The 22740-nt window shown below is 47.6% G+C and overlaps 1 protein-coding gene across 1 annotated transcript in view; it reads left to right on the plus strand.

Annotated features, from left to right (window-relative positions):
- Positions 1 to 22740, plus strand: part of LOC144180139 (uncharacterized) — an 80981-nt gene that overhangs the window by 9900 nt on the left and 48341 nt on the right. Inside the window, exons 2-3 of the mRNA XM_077708531.1 lie at positions 14202 to 14232; positions 14372 to 14585. Of these exons, the coding sequence (XP_077564657.1) occupies positions 14202 to 14232; positions 14372 to 14585 (245 nt within the window). The remainder of the gene's footprint in view (positions 1 to 14201; positions 14233 to 14371; positions 14586 to 22740) is intronic.

Raw genomic sequence — 22740 nt, forward strand, 5'->3', positions numbered from 1 at the left:
TGCAGCTTTGCAGTAAAAATGCTGATACCAGGGAGCAACAAACGACCCGGCGGGCAGCCAGTGTCATTGCCAAGGCGGGCAAATGTGACCACATGCAGACCGTTAGAGCGCTAAGCACAGTGGGCACGGTGTACGAAAATCGAGCGAGAAACACCGCGTTTCGCGCTTCTGAATCGGGATCAAGGAATGCGCATCGGGCCGAGCTTCAAGTTCCTGAAGGAGGGGGACGAGATGCTCGCGCATTCTTAAACATTTTCCGATGAATATTCGATAATTTTTTAAGTACTTCGAAGTCCTTTCCTTTCATTTTAACAAATAGGCAGTAATAAACTGTGAAGATAAAGGGAATAGAAATAAAGCTGGTGCCTATAAAATGGCTGCCACACCACATGGTTGACATCAAGCAAGATACTGCGCTTCCGTTGGTTTCTCTCCAAGACAACAGCACCTAGCAGACATGGCGACCAACGAAAAGTGCGAGAACTGCCTATGGAAAACGACAGTGGTCGTTTGGGCGCAAGGCAGCACTCAGGCCTTTTTTCTTTGTAAACGACGTTCCTGCAAGCAAGATCATGAAACCAAACTTGAAACCAAACCAAACCAAACTTGAAACCAAACTCAGACTTAGAACTTCAACCAGTATCCTTCTCAGCATTTAACCAAAATCTATAAGAATTCTTTCATGGACTCTTAAAATTGCCCTCACTTCACTTCACTTTATTTTCTTAAAGACCCCACAGGGGGGTAAGGGGTGGGTTGTACAAACAGATACAAAAGCCGCAAGTTAACGCGATGTTGTCCGAAGACATCTTGAATGTTTCATCCTACAGCCACGCCACTCGCACAATACTGGCAACCGATATTTCGAAGGCGTATGATAATCTATCCCACGACGCTATCATACGTGCTATGCTTGAGTTGGGCCTGCCACGTCGTGTGGTTGATTACGTGGCCGCCTTTTTAAAAAACCGTACATTCGCTGTCCGTGTAGAAGGGAAGCCAGTAGGACTGTTTCACTCAGTGCGTGGTGTCCCCCAGGGAGCTGTGCTGTCACCAATACTCTTTAACATTGTATTTATTCACTTAGCGTGGCAGCTCGACACTGTGCAGCACACACGCTTCCTCATCTACGCGGATGATGTCACAGTATGGTCGACGCACAAAAACGTACAGATGCAGTATACAGCGCTGCAGAAGGCTCTTGAAGTTATCCAGGCATTTGCAGCGAAGGTTGGTCTCACTGTATCCACCGAGAAGACCAAGTACATGACAGTCGCTAACAAAGCTGGTCGCAAGAAGCTCGCCGTCCACCTTCCATCTATACGCATAGGCGCTCATCAGCTTGCTGAAGCAACAGAGCTCCGTATTCTGGGCCTGCATATTCACCAGGCTGGTACCGCTACAGCATGGCTGAAAGCAGTGAGGCAAACGGCGGGAAATACTATTCGCCTGATCCGCCGCATTGCGCCAAAAGCGGGTGGTGCAAGAACTGAGGTCGCTCGTAGGCTGGCGTGCGCTGTGCTCCAACCACGATTGGTTTATGAAGCCCAGTTTCAGCGCCTAACCGTATCCCAACATGCTAAACTGGAAGCTATTAATAGAGAAGCCATGCGAGCCATCACCGGTCTCCCTCGCATCACCCCGATACCGGTCCTTCAGGAACAAGCTCAGCTCAACACAATTGACGAGCTCATAAATCAACGCCGAGCTGTGCGACTGTCAAAGTATGCATGTCTGCAGAACGGCCATGCACTGTACGACCACTTCAACCCGGGCAACTTGGCACCTCCGGAAAGTCAGGATGAGCTTCCACCCTGGGGTTATACGATTATAACCTCCAACAAAACAAGCCATCTGCAGAGAAGGCGGACCAAGGAGGGTAAAGCGCAGCTCTCTCCACTCCCAAATCACCTGGGACCAGACGATCAATGCCTCCTCTACACCGACGCTTCATGCACAGGAACGCATGGAGTCACTGCGTGGACCAGCCCCACTCATCCCAGCATCGAAGGCAGTATTCCCTACGCCTCTGCTACATGCACCCCAATCCTGCTGGAATTGCAGGCTATCCACGACGCCCTACTATGTGCAGCCGCTTCCAATGAAGACTTGAATACCATCAATCTTCGTACCGACTCTACGCAAGTGATCCACTATTTGAAACAGGTTGCGCAGACCCCCATCATCTGCCAACGCATCCACCAGCTCCACAGCAAAATGCCATCCAAAGTGGTTGTGTCATGGGTTCCCGGTCACACCAGTATTGCAGGAAATGAACGGGCTGACTTCCTGTCACACAACTGCCCGGCCCCATCATCCCCCGCCCAGCTCCCAAGTGACCCATGGGCCACAAGAATGGCTGCAAAGGAGGACCTTCGACGCCGAACGCGTGCTCTCATACCTCCGTGTTCGGTTCTCCTCCCCCTCAATCTTACCAGGATGGAGGAGGTTGTACTACGAAGGATCCGACTGGGCGTGGCTCTTACTCCTGCCCGCACGAGTGGATGGAAAGGGGACTACCGAGGACATGTGAAATGTCCAACCTGCTGCGAGGAAACGGTTCCGGCAGACCTTCACCACCTACTATGGACATGCCCTGGAACTAAGGACATTCGAAGAAAATGTTTGATGGCAGCAGGCCTAAATTTGCAGCAAGACACGCATTACCATCGGTGGCTTCATGGTCCTGCCTACCGTTCCCTACTGGACTATATCCGGGAGGCCAACCTAGTTTCCTGGATATAGATCGGACCCGCTTGGTGTCTACTAAGCCTTGAGGCTATTAAATAAACGAACAAACAACAACAAGTTAACATTGCGGATGCATAGACATACTTTGAATAAAATGTGATGGACAGGTGATTGAAACAACATCGTGGGGAAGGTCATTCCATTCTTTGGCGGCGCGGCAGAGAAATGTTGCAGAAAATGTTGAGGTGCCCGATCGGGGGTCGGAAAACTTGAATTCAATGGCATCTGCAGGGGGAAATGCGTGCGGCGGGAGCGATGTAAGGCGGTTGGCGAAGCGAGCTGAGGTAAAACTTGTGGTAGAGTGACAAAGTAACAATTCTTCGGCGAAAAGAAATACTTGACAGACCGGATTCGTTTTTAAGGGATGAACCACTGACATCGTAAGAATAAGAAGAATTAATGAAGAGAGCTGCGCGATTTTGCACTGCTTCGATAGAGTTGATCAAATAAACTTGGGAAGGGCACCAGATGGGTGATGCGTATTCAAGTTTGGACCGGATTTAGCGACTGGTAGGCCAAAAGACGCACATGATACGCTGAGTGACGTAGGTGACGTTTTAGGAATCCTTATGATCGGTTGACTGATGAAATGATATTAGTGATGTGCGCTCGCCAGGAAAGATCAGGGGTTAATGTTACACCAAAGTGTTTATAGGATACGGCTGTTTCAACTGGTATGTTATCAATTTCATAGGAAAATTGGAGTGGATTTTTGCGGCGGTGGAAGGAAACTAATTTGCATTTGTTAGGATTAAGAGTCATAAGCCAACGATCTCACCCGTCTAATGCTTCATTAAGGTCTTTCTGTACTGCTACTTGATCAAATGTGCGAGTTATTTTGCGGTAGATAACGCAATCATCGACAAACGGGCGAATATTGCATGATAAGTTGTTAGGTGAGTCGTTAATGTAGATTAGAAACAAAAGCGGGCCAAGGATAGATCCCTGCGGCACTCCAGACCTAACAGAACGCGAGTTAGATTTGACGTTGTTAACGAAAACAAACTGAGAGCGGTTAATCAGAAATCGAGCAACCCAGTTAAGAACCTCAGGTGGTAGGATTGATAGAGAAAGTTTCTTTAGTAGGCTCTGGTGTGTAAACTTTGTCAAAAGCTTTAGTAAAGTCAAGGAAAAGAGCATCAGTTCGGAGGTTATCGCCGAGGTTAGCATGCAGGTCGGGAAGGAAAAGGGGAAGTTGAGTTTCGCATGAGCGGCCTTTTTGAAAACCATGTTGAGAGGAATGAAAGGAATTGTTACAATCAAGAAAATGCATGATATGAGTGCATATGACATGTTCCATGATTTTGCAACATACACTGGTTATTGATATGGGGCGATAATTTAACGGGCAGTCTCTTTTACCTGTCTTGTACACCGCAATGACCTTCCCACACTTACAGTCGAGAGGCAGGACACCTGAGAAAAGTGACTGAGAGAACAGCAAAAGTAAAAACTCGGCTTATATGTGCTTAGTATTTTTCAACAGCTTGGATGTAATTTCATCGGTAACAGCCGAAGATGACAGTTTCATTTTTTTTATTAAGGACAGGATACCATTGAAACATATGTTTATGGGTGGCATTTCAGGCAGATTAACCGGGACTAATTCTGTTTCAACGCGGTTACATTCATTCGTAAACACAGACGCAAAGGCGGCATTGAATGTATTGGCACATCCTCAACAACTTGATTCTTGACCAGACTGATTAGTAAGGGCGATGGGGGCGTGTTATGTGGGTTTATTATTTGCCACGAACGTTTCGGTGAATCAGCAAGAATTCTCAGTAGTTTCTTATGAAAAAATGAGTGCTTGGCGTTCCGCACTTCACTTGAATATGCTTTCTCGGCAACCTTGTATGTTTCCCGTGCACAGTCAGTGTTTTTATTAGGTGCGGAATACCTTAGGACCGCAAAATGTCCGTCCGCGTCCATGCGCATAGCATTTACAATCGCAAAAAGTCACACAGGCACCAGCAGGACTCAAGCCTGTGCCTGGTAGACCAGACAAAGTTAGTCAGTCGTCTTACCCATTCGGCTACGACCGTGAGTTAGTACCCGAGAGTCAAACGGCTTATTCTCTCGCCTGTAATGGTGCGGAGTACCTTCCTTAGGACCTCCCAGTGTCCGTCCGCGTCCATCCGTGCGCGCACCGCCATCAAGCGAAAATCAAGCGAAATTCGATTTGAGCAGTGAGTTGCAGTTTCATTTAGGGAATTAATCAAGGTGCAACTCACGGCTCAAATCGAATGATGGTCGGGGCGCAAATCCGATGTCAATCGAGGACCAACTTGGATGTTATTTCGAGTCCCCGTACTCCGCACCCTCGCCATCATCCACGGAGGGGAGATGCTGCCATTTTCTTCGCTGCCCGAAAGAGGCGTTTCTTCTTATTTTCAAGTATTTTTTAAGTTTTAGTAAACCAACGTTTTTGGCGGGTGGGACAGGAACTTATTTTAGGGATAAATTGATCACCTGGCCTGTTTAATTTGTTTTTGAAGATTAACCAGTTATTGTTAATGGGTCGCTCCCAAAAACCATCTCGAAACGTCGGAGCAAAGGCAAAGTTCACGAGTGATGGAAAAGTTCATGAGTGATGGCCCCGTAGTTAGCCTTGTCATATAGCCTAATTGTTTTACGGCAGGCTTGGCGTATTTGAGGAACGAAAGTAAAATAAGCGTTAATGACCTTATGGTCACTTATTTCATTTGGATATGTTATAGAAGACCGGCTCTCAAAATCAGTTGTTAAGATTAGGTCAAGAATGTCGGCGGTGTCTTGAGTAACACGTGTAGGTTGTGTTATCAGCTGAGTGAGATTAAACTTGAGGCAGACATCAAGGAAATCGTTGGCTTCTTTTGCACTGGGTGCAGACGAGGTTCCGTTCTTCTCTTCAAATTTCACTTCTTCGGCCTAACCCTAATGGAAAGACCACGTATAGTCCGGACTCCCGAAAACCGGGGATGTCGAAAATTTCCAAGTGCGCGCGATGCGTAAAAAACCTTTGCTTAAAGGCGCATGCCCCGTTTCCCCACCAAGAAGAGATACATCTGCCCTCGATCTAGGCAATCTACCGAGATTAAATCAAATCAAATCAAACTTTATTTCAACATCAACATCAAGCGATAGAGATGCTGAGGGCAATGAACAAAAAGCCACTAAAACGGGCTTGAAGGCGTCCACTGCCCTGTCCACTTGGCAGGAGGCAGACAACAATATTTGAAAAGCAATAAAGCAGTATGCAATTTGAAAGAACACTTAGCCAGCAGAAAACATCTTTGAAAAATTGCACTTGTCACAAAAACACACGTAAAAGCACGGAAAAGGAAAACAGTAATTAAAAACATCTTGAAAAACTGCGCTCGTCACAGTACACGTGAAAACACGAAGGAAAAACAGTAATTTGGAGCATAGGCACAAATAAACAAAAAATACGCGCACTGTAAAATTTCCTGTAGCCGTGTCAAAAATACAGGTCAAACACAAAAAGAAATTATGTATAACATGAGCAGGAGGCACTAGAAGATATAAAAACATCAAAACATCGAACGGAAACGTCCGAAATAGCCTATAGGGTGATTTGCCGAGCGAAAAAACACAATCCTTAGAAAAAAAATACGCGCACTGCAAACGTCCAGATAAAAGGTGCGTCTTAGATAAATGACGTCCTAGATAAATGACGTCTAGGAACAGCTTGTCGCAGCATGTATTCGGTCAAGGATCAGCACCATTGTTAAAAGTTCTCTTTGACCTCAGCTTGGCTCGTCATTAAGCTTCACAGAGTGGAATAGGAATGCCACTGTGCCTACATTTCCTCAATAAATATCTCGAAGACTCCCTCAACTCCCTCCTTGCCCTCTTCAACAAGCACTGGGCAGCCGGCACCCTTCCTCCTCAGTGGCGCCACGCCGACATCACCCTCATCCCGAAACCACACAAACCAATCTCCGTTGACAACCTTCGCCCTATTTCCCTCACATCATGCCTGGGTAAACTCTTCGAGCACCTCGTTCACTCCCGACTTACGGCATTCCTGGAGGACAATGACCTCTATCCTCATACCATGTTTGGATTTCGAGCACACCTGTCTACCCAAGATGTGCTTTTACAACTTAAAGAGCAAATTATCGAAAACTTAAGCAAAACGCACCCCAGTTCTATACTTGCATTAGATGTACAAGGAGCATTTGACAATGTCACGCATGCCGCAATACTCCAAGGACTGCAAACAACCAATTGCGGGGAGGCCACATACAACTTCGTCCGGGCCTTTCTCAAGAACCGCACCGCAACGCTTCGTATTGGCCCCCTCCAGCCTGACCCTTTCCCGACTCCGCCGAAAGGAACACCACAGGGTTCTGTAATCTCTCCGCACCTTTTTAACATAGCCCTTCTTCAACTCCCAGCCCAGCTTTCTGCCATCCCCAACCTTCAGCACGCTTTCTATGCGGATGACCTCACGTTCTGGACTAACGCAGGATCCCCAGGAGATCAACAAGACATTCTCCAGCAAGCCGTTGATTGCACACTCGGGTACCTGCAGCAGCGTGGTCTGACAGGTGCACCACATAAATCCGCACTCCTCGTTCTTAGAGCCCGCACCCGAGGCCATCCCCCAAACTCCACTCCGGACCCGTCAGTCACGATCGATTCTACGCCCGTTCCCCAAGTGCCCTCACTCCGTATACTTGGTGTCACGTTCCACGCAGATGGCTCTGGGGCGGCGATTCTCCCACAACTTCATGTCACAGTCACCCAGCTCACACATCTCATCAGAAGAATCTGGGCTATGGCCAGAATCTGGGCTATGGCTATGGCCAGGGCTATGGCCTAAAAGAACCAGACATCTGCCGTCTTGTTCAAGCCCTACTGATCAGCCGCATTACATATGGTACTCCCTACGTCAACCTCAAACCAAAGGAACATGCCAAATTAGACGCCCTTATTAGGAAATCATACAAAATCGCCCTCGGCCTCCCTGCCTTCACGCCTACCGTCCGCCTTCTGCAATTAGGTATCCACAATTCCCTTTCTGAGCTCCTCGAAGCACAGCGGGTCCAGCAACTCATGCTGGACCCGCTTTTATGCTCATTAAATGTTTTCCAATCTAATCCAAAAACCTTTTATAAAAAGCTGGCTGACCAATTGCGTTGGCTTATCCTCTGGAGAAATAAAACTTGCATCAATAAGTTTTCGCTGTATACTAGTCTGTATTGTGGTGTATTCTGGGTATATTCCTACTTACGTGCCCCAAGATCCAAAAACTCCCGCGTTTAGCCTGTTCCGAAGTGCTCCCGACGACACCCAATGTGATGCGGATTCCGTTCCCACCTGTAGTTATTTTATTTGCGGGCTCCTTGTGTTTATTCCAGGTTTCACCACCTGCCTGCAGCCCAAAACCTCCTGCCACTTCTATCCTGCCTGCGACGAAGTCGGCGGGCGTCTGACTGCAACTCGTGGTAACCATGTTCCATTTTTAAAAAACGCGTTCTTTATAGCACATCGTGAATTCATTTTCTTTTCAAGGTAATTGCTGAATGGAATTACATAAAACTGAAAGGACACATTAATGCCAGTTTTATTTCGACAATAAATGGTGATGTAGCCGTTCAGAACAGGTATTTCTTCCGTTGACTGTCGTCGTCAAAAGAGTCGATGCTTATTGAACAACCCGCAAGAATTCCAAACGTGGAAAGCACGAGCAATTTTCAGAGGCAGGAACTGGAAAGTGTACCGACGTTATGAGGTATTATTATGTGTACTCAAAATACTCTTGCCTGAAGTGCAACTTTCAGCAAGGTGCCCATCTGTGCTTTTTTGTACGCGAACCTTCCGAGATGAACTGCTTGTTCTGTAACGCAAGAAGTGCTGCACAAACGCACATACTATTGGGCGAAATTTGTCATAAATACGAAATCAGACGTACCATGCTGCTGAGAAGAACATGAGCGGCCCTTCAGGCCAATTAAGGTGACATCCTAAAGTGCCTCGTTCTGCGAAAAACTGTCGTGGCGGTTGTAGTCGCTGTCCTATACAGGAAATGGCCACCGGTGCAAAGAGTAAATAAAAAAATTCACGCATCTCCACGAAGTGAATCATGACGAGTGGGCGAAGCACTGAGGATCGTTCTTACCGTAAATCGCCCGTCAGAGTGCTTGCTGCTGCTAAAACAATTTTCAATCCAATTCAATAATCGAGTCCAATCCAATCCAATGCAATGCACCTCGCGCATGCGCAGCACGGCTCTTTAGGAGCTCTCTCTCTCTCTCTCTCTCTCTCTCTCTCTCTCTCTCTCTCTCTCTCTCTCTCTCTCTCTCTCTCTCTCTCTCTCTCTCTCTCTCTAACCTTTTGTGAACCTTTTATTTTGTTCTTGTTAACCTTTTGTGAACCTTTTGTTCACAGATGTTTCGATTTACACGGTGCTGTGCCGTGAGCACGGACGCCGGACGGACAAGCCTCGGCCTTAAGGTGCTTCACCCCTGAAACACCTTCGAGTTCTTACGGGAAATCACCCCGAGCCACCAGCGCAGGATCTGAGTGCGTTACTACCGCGCTATCTCCGCATGTTTGCAGCGTGCAACAAAAGTTAGAACAGTGCGTGCCGCGTGAAAGTGACGGCAGGTGAGTAGAACAGGGGCACCCTCACCACGCAGAACTCTGATTCTAGGGAGCTTTACCAGTCTGCCTGTTCAATTATTTAGCTTCAAAAAACAAAGGTACGAGAGCTAAGTAAGAAACGTAAACGCGGTGTAGCAGCAAGGAAGTCGTTCGAAATAATTAGCGCTAAAAAGTGAGTAAACAAATCTGAAAAGAAACGGAATCACAACGTAGCTTTAAAAAAGGCCAGGTTTTCGCCTTCTAAGCACGTAAGCATGACATTACTGCCCGGAGGAATTTGCGATCCCTTGGCATGACCAATTTTCTTGGCATAATGATCATATCATCGACGCAATATCGCGCTCACAATAGAAAACGATCCCGTGTGTAGTTGTGATATACTATAGGCAAACTAATTCTGAATGCGAGGTAGGGATCAGGTTTTCTTGTGCTGCATTCCGACCCGTCTCTGAAACGTGAAACCAGGCTCTCGATTTCTATGTTTTAGCGAAGCCGCGTGTCGCAGCAACCGTCCCAACACCGTGTACTGGTTCATTTATTGCCGACTTTATCCAAAAAAAGGCATCAGACAAGGGTTCCACGTACATGGTCGTTAGCTCAACAAGCGATACTCGACCCGTTTTATCTTGTTTCCTTCCGGTAGCAACATAGACGACCGCATTTCTTGTTGCTACCGCAAAAGCTCTATAGGAGTCCCGAACAGCAGGATTTCGACTGGGCTAATATGATGAATGTTAGCAGAGTTTAATGGTAAAAGAGTCTTATAAAACTTCTTATCAGAGTTTGGGTTTGGGCTAGTTGGTAGCGGTAATCCAAGAATTCGTGTAGCGCAAAAAAAAAAAACGAGAGGACACAGGGAGGCGACGGGTACCAGCGCTAACTTCCAATTGAGTTTACTGAAAAAATGTCTGCAAATTTTGCCATGCCTTGCTTTTGTTCTGTTCTTTTCTATCTTTGTTTCTTTATGATAATGTCCCGCCCCAGTGTTTAAATTCATGCATTTCTTCGATAAACTCAGCGCTTGTGCCCGTCGCCTCCCTGTGTCCTCTGTCGTTTTCTTTTTTTGCGCTACACGAATTCATGGGTTATAAAACGCTGCAATCGATGCAGCCCTGTTTCTTGTGGGAAAAAAGCAAGTGATGACCAATGATGAACAAGAGACGGTAGATATATCAGACGACTAAGTAGCATCGAATGGAATGTGTTCAAAATACCTTTGGAGCGATGATCAGAAACTGCTTTTTTTTCTATCTCCTGAGAGGAGAATATACGATTAGTGTGTACTAGGAGCGCTAGAACGTTGAGCTGTTTTAGTATTTTCTTTTGCTGAGCTGCAATGTTCACAGCGTCAAAAGTAAACGTTTGATTTGATTTATGCTGGCTTGGATTGTTTTCTTATTATTTGGCGTGGTCCCCCCCCCCCCCCTTTTCCTTGAAGGAAGTTCAAGAATTTACGCCGCACTTTGATACAATGAGAGAATCGCCGCAAACGACCATGGAAAAAAAGGTTATAAGAATGACACTAAGAGACCGGAATAAGGAAAACGACCCCGTCGCAGTACGAGGAAGCGAGACAGGCGATCCGCCAGGAGAGCAAGGGAAGCTTAGACGCCGCATGTAGCATGCACTATCAAATTTCTACTCATGCACAGCGCGGGAAACAGTTTTGAGCACAGAAGTTGGTCTACTTGGTGCAAATTCATATGTACAAAACCAACATGTCCAGCATGTGTCAAGATTTGTGCGTTGTAGTGTTTACGTGGTGTATTTAATTTATTTTTTATGCGGCAAAATTTATATTTCACCAACGGGTCGATGCCGTAACGTTCGTCTATGTAGGATAAGCGCTCTTTACGGAGAAATGAGCATTCGCATATTGCGTAGCATAGCAGAAGTTGTATTCTCGGAACAGGGCAAAGGGACGAGGACTAGGTGTAGACGAGGCACAGCGGGACACATTCCAGCGCTGTGTCCCGTCTACAGCTCGTCTTCGTCCCTTTGCGCTGTTCCGAGAATGCTATACCAACACGCCCAAGCTTATACCTTATAGAAATTGTAGTTTCTTTTCTGTCTTCGGGGATACAACTGTTGCAAAAAAAATACCAATACCTCAGAGCGGTAACACCAGCTTATCATTTCAGAAGTAACGAGGGTGTGAGTGCTCCCTCTGTATAATTAGTAGAAAGTATATTTGAATGGTTGAATTCGGAGTAAAACCCACGCAATGGTTTGCAGGTAACAACTGGCACTTGATTCTATACTTTCGCAGTGATATGTGTTCTCAGGCCTGTATAAATGTGCGCTTCGTTCCTAATAAAATTTCAGTTGCGAATTCAGCGCCGTGGTGTCATCTTTCCTTCTTTTGTCCTCGTCTGCCTTGCGCTGTTTTGCAGGGACATGGGCAAATGAAATGCCCGAAAATACGAACCAGAACACACAAAACTGAAAAATACTATTCATGGAGGTCCAATAACGACGCCCTATTGGTCCATTTGGGTAGTTCCCTTTTCCAACTTTGATACTGTAATAAAGCCACGCGTCTATTTGGACTGCATGGAAATAAATTGCGCTTTTTTGTGTATTCTCGTTCATATTTTCAAACTGTACATCATGATCGCAAGACCGGGTCATTTGTACATCACTGGTAGAAAACTTTGTATCGGAAATTTAACCTAACACGGGTTGTTGATCACGATTGCGACCGAGACGGTGGTGCACGATTCCTAATTCGAGTAACTGGTATCGATGGGATTACATCCCAATTTTTTAAATGCACTGCAACATACATGTCACTATTATTGTCAATTCTTTCGCAGTCTCTGAAATGCTCTATACTGCCACCTGAACGGAAGGCGGGAAGGGTGGTACCAATGCCCAAGCAGAGCAACCCAAGTCAGCCGCCCCACTACAGACCCGTCCCCCTTACAAGTATTCCATGCAAACTGCTTGAATATGCTATTTACTCCAATTTAATTACATTCCTTGATTTTAACAACTTCTTATAAACATCAGCATGATTTTAGGAAAAACTACTCTTGCGAAACCCAACTCCTCTACTAACTACCTATTTTCTGCCGTCTAGTGGGGTTCATATGTTGACTGCGTTTTTCTACATTTCGAAAAAGCATTTGGCATAATCTCTCACAGCTTGCTTCTCTTAAAACTAAGAAAACTTAAAATTGATCCCCCAATTCTTAAGTGTATCATTGTGAGTGCTTTCTAACCAACCATACCCAATATGTTAGAGCTAATGACTGCGATTCACCCAGTTACTTCTGGTGTACCACAAGGTTCTGTGCTGGGCCCATTACTTTTTCTTATATATATTAACGACCTTGCTAATCGCTAATCATATTGGTTCCTCAATTTCGGCTTTTTTGAGGCGACTGCGTCATCTATCGCGAAATATCTAGTACTAACGGCTGTTTACCACTTCAAACTGATCTGGAAAACGTTTCAGCATGGTGTTTTGACTGGTCCGTGCAGCTTAACCTTACTGAGTGCAAACTAATCAGAGTTTCCCTCAGTCGCCACTCCCCTTGTCTTTATCCGCATGTAATCAGCAATACCGCGCTCACAGCAGTTGACACGTACAAATACCTTGGCACTCAAATCAGTAGCAACTTTTCATGGCAAACGCACATAGATTATGTTACTAACAATGATAATGGCACGCTTGGCAACTTACGTCGTAACTTCTCCTTAGCTCCTGTTTGCTTGAAATTACTGCTCTATAAAACACTTATTAGAACTAAACTCTAATATGCCTGGGCTATCTGGGATCTGCATTTATCTTCACTTTCCTCGTCACGTGAATTTACTTAGCACCGTGCCTCCCGTTTCATAGTTTCCTATTACAGCAGCTAGCGTATCATCAGTGAAGCCAAACCTTAAACTTCCTACTTTAACAACTCGCAGGAAAATTGCACATTCAAGCCTTTTTCATAAAATATACTACGGTAATTCGACCTTAAAACTGACATTGTTTCGCTACCAACTTAGATTTCCCCATGCTTTGACCGCAGATTAAAAGTTGCAGTCCCCAGTTACCGGACCACTTTACGTTAAATTCATTTTTCCCGAAGACAGCATCGGACTGGAACACCCTGCCCGCCTCCATTGCCATCAATACTGATCCTGTTTTAATTAAAATGGCCATAACTTGCGCCTTCCCAATCCTCTCTGCAAAAAAATAAATTAACTGAAAGTGTTCATTTCCAAGTTCTGGTCAACGTGACACATCACACGCTTTTTCTCTTTTTTAAACGCACCTCCGTGCACTATTTCAAATTTTAAGACCTATGCCACCCCAGCACTACTACTTCCGGAGGCTTCGCACGACATAAAAAAAAAGAGGGCTGGATCAGACGGCGGAGCTCCGCTCATTCTTGCTCCGAATTGGTGCTCCGCCTTATCTAAGAGCCATCGATAGCCAACCATCACCGGCGATTTCTACATCTCTCCGTCCGCTGCCTGCACCCACTGTTCATTATTCGCGTGAGGTGTAGGCTTGTTGTGACGAGAAAATGTGCCAAGAGGCAGTAGCACTTGGAGAACAGAGCGAAGGAGGGTTTCGGTATTCCTCCTCCCCTCGAAACCTTCTCCACTACAGCCAAGAGAGAGAGAGAGAGAGAGAGAAAGCGAGAGTGGCCGAGAAGGTGAGTTACTCCGACGTCGGCGGGTGCTCGGGAAAGGGCGAATATCTCCTCATGCCACCCGCGACTACTATGCACGCGAGACTGCGAGGAGCCTCTACCGGTGACCTTGCCTGCGCTGCCTCCGTGCTCACTGCAGCCACCGTTGTCGCCCCCGCGAGTGCCCTCACCCCGGTGAAGAGTTCGCTCCACTCGAAAGACGGATGAGCGGGTGAGAAGGGGCGATGTCTTAACTCCTCCCGGCTCGCTTCTTTTCTTCTGGCGCGAGATTTCCGTATTGAGCAGCCTTTCCCTCCTCCGCCGGATCTACATGGCGGAGGAAAAAAAAAAAAAAGAAAGGGTGAGAATAGCAGCGGTCGGACGCAGAGCATAAAGACGCCGCTGCTCCTGTCGCCATCCTCATCCGAGCACAGTGCTCAGCGGAGTCCACGCGCAGCTCTGAACAGAGGAGCAATCCTTTTGTGCACTGTGTGGTCGGGATCAGCCGCTGCTCTTTGGACAACCACGCGGGTGTTCGGACGACGAGCTTCAGTGAACGACCATTCGACCTCTTGCCAATTCAAGGTAGGAGTTAGCTACAGCAGCCAGTTTCATTTCTTTTTTTTTTTTAGAATACGTTGCGATGAAACTGGAAAGAGCTACATTTAAACCGTATTCATAAATGCCGCTGATTAGAAGGCACCATCAAGGTTTAGGCCACAGGCTGGGGATATTCTTTAAAAACGTGAAATAAATCGGCTACGGCCGTTAGAACCATGACAAAAGTTCGTATGGTGCGGCATGATCGTTGAAATTTTTGCAGTCTGCAAAACGCTTTAATTAGAAAATAACGGTACCCGAAACGGATAATTGAATCACCGGAGCCCAAACTTGTTTTGGGTCAATTTAAGAGAGAACAAAGCAAATGCCGGCTATTTTGGCTTAAGGCTCACCCTTCATCATACCCCAGCTCATAAGTAACATACTACTGATCATGCGTTTATATCTTCAGTTTCACATTGACCAATAAAGATGTGAGTGTAGCTAAACCCAGCCAGTGCACTGTTTTCAGTCTGAAACGTGTTCCGCCCGTTGCTCACATGCAGTTGTATTTGTAACCACTCAAATAATGCTGCTTGCTGTAACTCTGTAACCCTGTTTTCGATGCCAGCTCTGAGACCCGCAGCGGGGACCTTTAGACGTGCGGGCAATGGCAGTAACCACCAACCGCTGTAGTCAAACTGTTTCCCAATAAGAGACTTCAGAGTATAGCTGAAGCTGAAAATGTATGTAGCTGAAAATCGCACATTGAATATTGTCAGGTGAACATCAACCTTCGGGCTAATTTTACTGTAGCTCTGTTTTAAGTGTTAGCTTCCTGAATATCCCATCGCGACTACTCACACCTATTTGTTACCTACTAAGCCACGCTGTTGTTTGGCAGCCTCCGTGTGGGATGTTCAAAAATGAGGTAAAACTTGCTGGGAGGCGGATATGAGCGCGTTTCATTAAATTCCTTTAAACAAATCCTTTCGGTGCAGACATATGGCTTCGTTGGCTGAAAATCTAGGCGCACTAAATATTTTACATTTTAAGCAATTGAAGTCCCGCTAAAAAACTTTGAGGTACCGTGGTATTTTTCATTCGCAGAGAAACATGCTTCTAGAGCACTTCAAGACATAAGAGCCCTTCCAGTACCACATGTCATGCCAGTTTGAAAGCGGACGTTGTTTTGCCGTTTCGGCGGAAAAAAGGGTGTGTTTGTGCTTAACAAGCGAAATGTATGACTTCCATGCGGCAATGCACAAGACTGGGGAGATACATTTGCGCCGAAGTGCTACGGAGTGTACACGTCTTAAGCAAATACTTGCTTCGGGTCGACGCCTCCAATGGAAGCCGGTTTTGCCTGCTAACCCAACTTCGTTTCGACACCTTCGGCGCACCAAAACAAGCCTCTGACGACAGACATTTCTCACGCGACGTGACATCAGTACCTTATGCAGGCGCCAAAAAAGGACACTTACCGAGAGGCGTGATAAACATGCCGGTAAACGGGTCAATAACAGAAGGCATAGTTCTAGCATGCGTAGTGACATTAAACTCTCTCTCGTGTCACCAAGAGACGCCCCGGAATTTTTCCTTCGCCCTCTGAGGCAAGTCTCAACCGCAATACACCATTCATGTATACACTCGTAGAGTAAAGAATCCGTGCTGGTTACTGCTTTGTTCTTGACCGCCGGCTTCTGTACCTCCGAATTAAAACTATAAACAATATAGCCTATTCCTCTGCTCATTTGATTCGAACACACGCCTTACTCCGTGCGCCGACAGGAATGCTAGTTACATTCTGTACAACCGTCATCGAACGCCATGCCGACGAACCCATCGAAATCACCAAAGATCTCATCGACAAGGCGCGTCATTGAAGTTAACCACACGGGGTCAGTCCTCAAGCAAAGACAGAAAAAAGAACGACGCGTCGGTTAAAACAGGGGGCGCCACAAGGAAAGACGACAAAGGGCGAGCGAGCCAGCGCGGAGCCGAATGAGGTCTTCGCCATTCATTGACCACTGCCGCCCCCGTGTCTCCTGGGCGTGCTAATGAAGGGCGCCCGGGCGGAAAAGCCTTGGTGGCCGCGTCTCTTCCCTTGGCCGACGAAGACCGAACTTGACCCGGGCGCAGGGGCAGCCCCGCAGCCAGCCAGCGTCACGCCGCTCATCTCCTTGGCACCGTACGAAGCCTTCGCCTCCGTCACTTGGCTGGCAGTGTATACACGCTGCGCCCACAACAACGCCGCCTGCTGCGCTCTATGGCCGATGCCTTGTCCCGAGCGTGAACGCATCTCGGCGGGAATGGTTCCTCTGGTGCCACATCGAGCGTTGTTCCATTAATCAGCGCATCCTTTGCGGCTCGTTTGTCTGCGGAAGCGCGCGAGCCGAGCGATTGAAGGCGGAGCTGTTTGTTCTCACCGCAGAGCTAATTTCGAGCTCCCAAGAACTTGGCTCATTACGGAGCGTGTATATGTGCCAGCGTTACGCGACCTGGCCGCCGTTTCATTCATCACGGCGAGCCGAGTGTTGAGAGCCTTGAATTAGCAGCCATGCGTGACTTTACGAATGTGCAAACCGGAATAACTGCGGACACTGCCTCACGCTTGAAAAATAGAATAAGATTCTGCACTACACCCGCGCCAAGAAATGTCATGCTTTATTAAGCGCCTGTTGAGTTTACCGAAGTATTCTCTCGCAGAGTTAACGTCGCCCTCAGGAAACATTGCGTTTATACACACGAGTATTTTCCATCACTTCACCCAGCTGGTTGGTTGGTTGGTTGGTTACTCAGTTAGTTAGTTAGTTAGTCAGTTAGTTAGTTTGCTTGTTTGTTTGTTTGTTTTTAGTCAGTGAGTTTGTTTTTCAGTTATTTAGTTAGTTAGCTAGCTAGCTAGTTAGTTAGTGAGTTAGTTAGTTAGTTAGTTAGCACCCACTAACGGTGCTAAAACTACTACGGTGGAGCACTTCCCGTAAAGCCGACCGCAAGGGTAGAGAGGTGCACATCGAGGTGTATAGGCGTATAGCAGTTTGGTCTAACAGAATTCAAATCGAACTGCCAGCTCGTAAATGGAGCAGTACGACGGCTGACCACAGCGAACAGTAGAAAATAACGGGCAGTAAATTAACCGCCATTTCCCGAACACTAGCTTTGATTACTTTACCCACTGCCGAAAAACTATCAAAATCTATGCCATGTTCGCCAGAAGAAGAATTTGGGAGGATGTCACGAGCCCGAACTCGCTACATATAGTTTCGCTGTAAATCTGTCGCACAACGTTTTTTTTTTTTTTTTTTTTTCACTATTCCTACATTTTCGGTTGCAAGCGGTTGTTTATTGCTTCGCCCGCCGTATACTGTAACCGTAAACTCACCGGGTGCGCTAAAAAGCAGACAGAGCAGTCTGCGGATGGGGTCGCGAGAGCACCCTGGGGTTATACGAACTAAACGACTAAAATAAAAACTGCAATGTTACCCCCCCCCCCCTCCGCAGCGAAATAAACGTGAAAGAACCGGAGCCTTTTAATCCCTCGACACACACGCACACAAAAACAAAAATACCCCGGTCCAAAATGGCAACACGAAAAAATTCTGTAGTTTGTCGTATTTTCGCGTGTCGTACTGTCGTCTTGTCGTATTCTTGTTTTGTCGTGAATCTGATGTTCTGTCGTGTGTCTTATTTCTGTCGTGATCCTGATGCTCCATCAGTAGTTGCACATGACTTGAATGTTGTTGCCCATTAAAAAGAGTAGCGTAAATGGCAGTCCTGATGTGACTACAGTAATATTTGGCATTAATAAAACTGCCTTTCTCGTTGCGACTGAAATGTGTGTCGTAACAACAGATGGCTTTGTCGTAACAACAGGCTCTCGGTTGCCCCAACAAAATTTTTTGTCTTATACTACAGGAATCCTTGTTAGGTTTTTGCGGTATACCTGTTGTGAGTTTAGACTGGAACTGCACTATTTATATTGCGTCTCATTTTTCGAGCCTCTTTGTTCCTAGTCGCTTAGTATCCACCCCTGTGGTTGTGCGGGACAAGAGCCTAGCAGCTCAATAACGGCGCTCGTATCGGTCGGGGGGCAGTCATTGAGTCGCGCACGGGGTCTTACGCCTGCTGGTTTACGCTCCGAAAGAGTGGAGGACGTAGGTTGAGATGGGAGAGGTTCTTTGTTTAAAAGAGGCTCTTCTAGTCCAAGTTAAGGCTGGCATGCCGATCGGTTGCTATTTGCTAACGGATATTTCGTGTGTCACGTCAGAGGCCTTCAAAGAAACCAGTATGTGTGAGGTTGAGGCTGGGGATATTTGTTTAACAATTGCAACTACACCGCTGCGTCGGGGCCTTACCTTTCATCCGAGCCTGTGTTTCTTGTGCTGTAGTTGCGATCAAAACTTCTGGCGATCTCCCGTCGGTTGCGAGGCAAGAGACAACAGCTATCTAAGTAGTGTTCATCGCTCTTGGCGATTTGCACTGGTACAAACTTCCTCAACAATCAGCAATTCATTTTCACGCACAAAAAACTTCAAACCAACCAAATGGGCAACAAAAAAAATGTGGACGTCTGATGTGACAGAACACGCGCTTCTTTCATGATCATTTATTTGTCCCTCTTCATCAGAAACACACAAATGGCGTTAATCCGCACTCGTGGTACCACAAGGGAGCCATTAAGAATCGGTTTTTGACGTCCTTAGGTAAAGCAACCCAGGAGGCAGGGGAAACTGAACGAAAGCTTACAACACCGACAAGGCGCAACCGCCTTGTAGGCCCCGAGGCAACGGGCGCCGGCAACGACGAGTGTCCAGCGGCGTCAAAGTCAAGGCCGCGAAGGAGCGGGCGCAGGTCACAACCCGTTGCGCTGTGTCGCGCGGCCATCCAGCGGCGGGAGACATTCGCATTCAAGAAGCGGCACTGCGCTCGCACGCTACGAGGCAGTCGGACATCACGTCGTCCACCACGCTGCGTTTCCTTTTCTCTGCCGCGTAGTAACAGTAAACTGGGACGCGTAGTTTGTCAAGCGCGCCTTACTCTTCTGCCCGAAGGATCGCTTTATAGCCTCGCGTATTGGAATTGGAGTCACGTTTGAGGGTGACGGACGGATCGGTTTCTGCGCTTCGTTTTCCGCTCCCCGTTTAACACCGCCTTTCCGTCTCCGTTTGAGATGGTAAATCCCCAAACGCGTCGCGTATGCCAATTACGCGATCTTCAATGCGTTGTGTTGGATCAATCCTTCAAGCGCGCTACAGAAAAAAGCGTCTCCGTGCGCGTCTTGTCATGCCTGCTTTCATCTTTGCACTGATCACGAAAGGCTTTGCCTGCGTCGATTTGATAACCGGTGGTTTGGCGGCAGGCCGCAGCAGCGACACATCAACCCTTCAGCCCCACAAAACAATCCATGAAACAGTTTGTCTACCTTGAGCCGTCGCGGGGAACAACGTTCGCTGTTTTGTAGCGTGAGCTGCACTGGCCGAGGTTGAGCCGTTTTGCGTGGCTCCTGCAGAGCCATGCTGCGCATCCGCGAGGAGCAGTGACGTCACACGGTGCACAGAACGTTGCTCGCTGCCCGGCGTTTCTCACACACCCCACGCGCCAGGCGTCTTCGCCGACCTCCGTTCCACACGTGGCGGCCCGGTCCACTTGATGATCATGCGAGGGGTGGCCGAGTGTGGAACCGATGGCTCGTGCGTCGCAGCCACACCGGCGTGTGCCTGTGGAACCAGCTTAGCTCTGGGGCGATTGGTGACGCTGCACCGGAGCCGCTTGATAAATATCAATGTGTCACATAATGCGTATACCGTTTGTGTGTCATTGAAGAAGCAGTAAGCATGATAATCAAGCTAATCCCAGACAACGAGGGAAGCTAAGAATAACCAGCTGAACCTTGGCTCACGCTACGTATATCCTGGCATAGCCGAGCTAAGCCACTGCTTATTTTTTAAGTGCAGAGCACTTTAAGCGCTCGCCTTGTCGTCCTAGCTCGCTCGCTGGAACCAAGCATATCGCCACGGCGTTACGGTGTAGCCTGTCACGGTCCCTTCACCGCGGCGTACCCCAGAGGCTTCTAAAGCCAAGCGGCTATGCCAGGATATTCGTAGCGTGAGCTAAGGTTCATCTGGTTATTTTTAGCTTTACTGGTTGTCTAGGATTAGCTGATTATCATGCTTACTGCTGCTTTTCATTCATTCCAAATCCAATACAAATCCAATCCAATCCAATTCAATCCAATCCAATCCTCGCGCTTGCGCAGCACGACTCTCCAGCAGCTACGCGAACCTGGTCAACCTCGGCCAGTGTAGCCAATCCAATCAAATCCAATCCAAGTAACGCTGTTGTTCGCGGCGTACCGCAGAGGCTTCGTAAGCCAAGCGATTTATATAGTCATAAGCGTTAGAAACTCGTGATACGCTGGCGCTTGTCATACATCTTCCCGTTGTTTAGCGCAAAGAAAACTATAGGTACACTTGAAGAAAACACTGCGCAGGCGGGAAATTTGAATTGCATGGGGTGGTAGCAGTAAGCGAATAACGGCGGTACAGACCACTATGGCGAATCACTGCTCTGCACTTCCGACAGCTTTTACATTGAGTGGAAGGGCTTTAATTTTTTTCTGAAAGGTCCAGCGGAGTGCTTAAACTAGAATGATTGCTAGGCATTTCACGTCACTCCACCCCGCGGGCCGAGCGGGGGCTCACGTTAGAACCTTTTCAATGCTGCATCATTAGAAGTAGTAATTCGGACAATCTACAGCTCAGTTCATCGTGAACCCCCTTCCGAAGTGACTGGCCTTGCAACAAAACAAGGTTGCGCACGATCCCTAAGCATATTCTTATAAAATGAGAGAGAGGGAGCGCTCTTTTTTTTTGGCTAGGTTCGTCGACTAGTCTTTTGCCGACGTCTTAGCATCAGACTCGTTGCAGCTTCTTGTTGCAGAATCACTATCCATGCTGCTGCGACCACTCTGTAAGAAAATACCCTTACACCGTGGCTGCGACACTGCTTTCACAGTTCTGAAGGGCTATCCGGTCAGTGGCCGCGTATCATACACACCCAGCGTAGACGCTTCCGCACCGTCCTTAAAGTAAAACTGTATACGACCAGAGCACCATTGAAGTTTCGTGCGAAAACAGGCCGATGGTCTTAGTTGCGTATTACTTATCACCAAGTTCTGGCGGATGTCAATACTCTGCGCGTGGTGGGCGTCATGGTTTCGTGGGCATGTACGGCATCGTGCCGTCCTTTGAAAGATACCCGTGTTGTGCTTCCAAACAACCTGGATAGACTTAGTGGTTCAAGTCAGTGGTCACCCTGGAATGGTGTGTGGCAAGCATGCGGTCTCGCGAGTGGGGGACGTCACATTATGTTTAAAGCACAGAACGCGTGCGAGTCTGTATGTTCCGAGCTCGAAACTGCACAAATATTTCGTATGTGGTGATGCCTGTACCATGCAGACCAATGATGTAATTGTGAGGGCTACAGTAAAGCTTCGCTGGCCAACCACCTTCGCGGGGCGAAATGGCCTTGATTTTTTTTTTAATTAACTCTCCGACTGTCTTGGACCCGGCGTAATACTATCAACGCGCATATTGCGGCGGATAGTTCCTGTCACATCTCCTCGGTTCCACGACCGCTTCCCTTGCTGACAACGGACCCACATGAACAATTTGTTCAACTAAAGGAAGATCTGCGTTGCGCCACACGAGCTCTCATCCCACCGTGTAGAACAGACCACAGACCTTCCCAGTGGGCTCGCTCGCTGGGAGAAGGTCCTGCTGCGTAGACTTCGAGTTGGGGTGGCCCTCTCTCCTGCGGTAACCCGGGCGTGGCCACCACGATACCATACCCCGTTCACCAACACCTGCCCCTTCTGTACGGTTCCTGCCGAAGACGCCGACACCAACCACCTGCTATGGACGTGCCCTTCCCTGAGTGCAGCGAGATCCAGACACCTTCGCGGCACAGGCCTGCATCCTGGGAGACCCCCCGATCTTCAGCGATGTCTGTGGGGGCCCCACCACCGCTGTCTTCTGGATTTACTCCGGGAAACGGGTGCCAACTTGTACCTCTAAGACTTTATGCTCAAGGGCATACTATCGCAAAAGAAAAAAATAACTCTGCATGTCCACTCGCCTTGAAACGCCTTTTATTATTGAAGCTTATTCAATGAATTAAAGAAACCTGTTTCCCGGAAATC

This window comes from Haemaphysalis longicornis, unplaced genomic scaffold, assembly GCF_048455015.1.
Source record: "Haemaphysalis longicornis isolate Haplotype H1 unplaced genomic scaffold, Haemaphysalis longicornis Haplotype H1 scaffold_4, whole genome shotgun sequence".
NCBI classification, from domain to species: Eukaryota; Metazoa; Arthropoda; class Arachnida; order Ixodida; family Ixodidae; genus Haemaphysalis; species Haemaphysalis longicornis.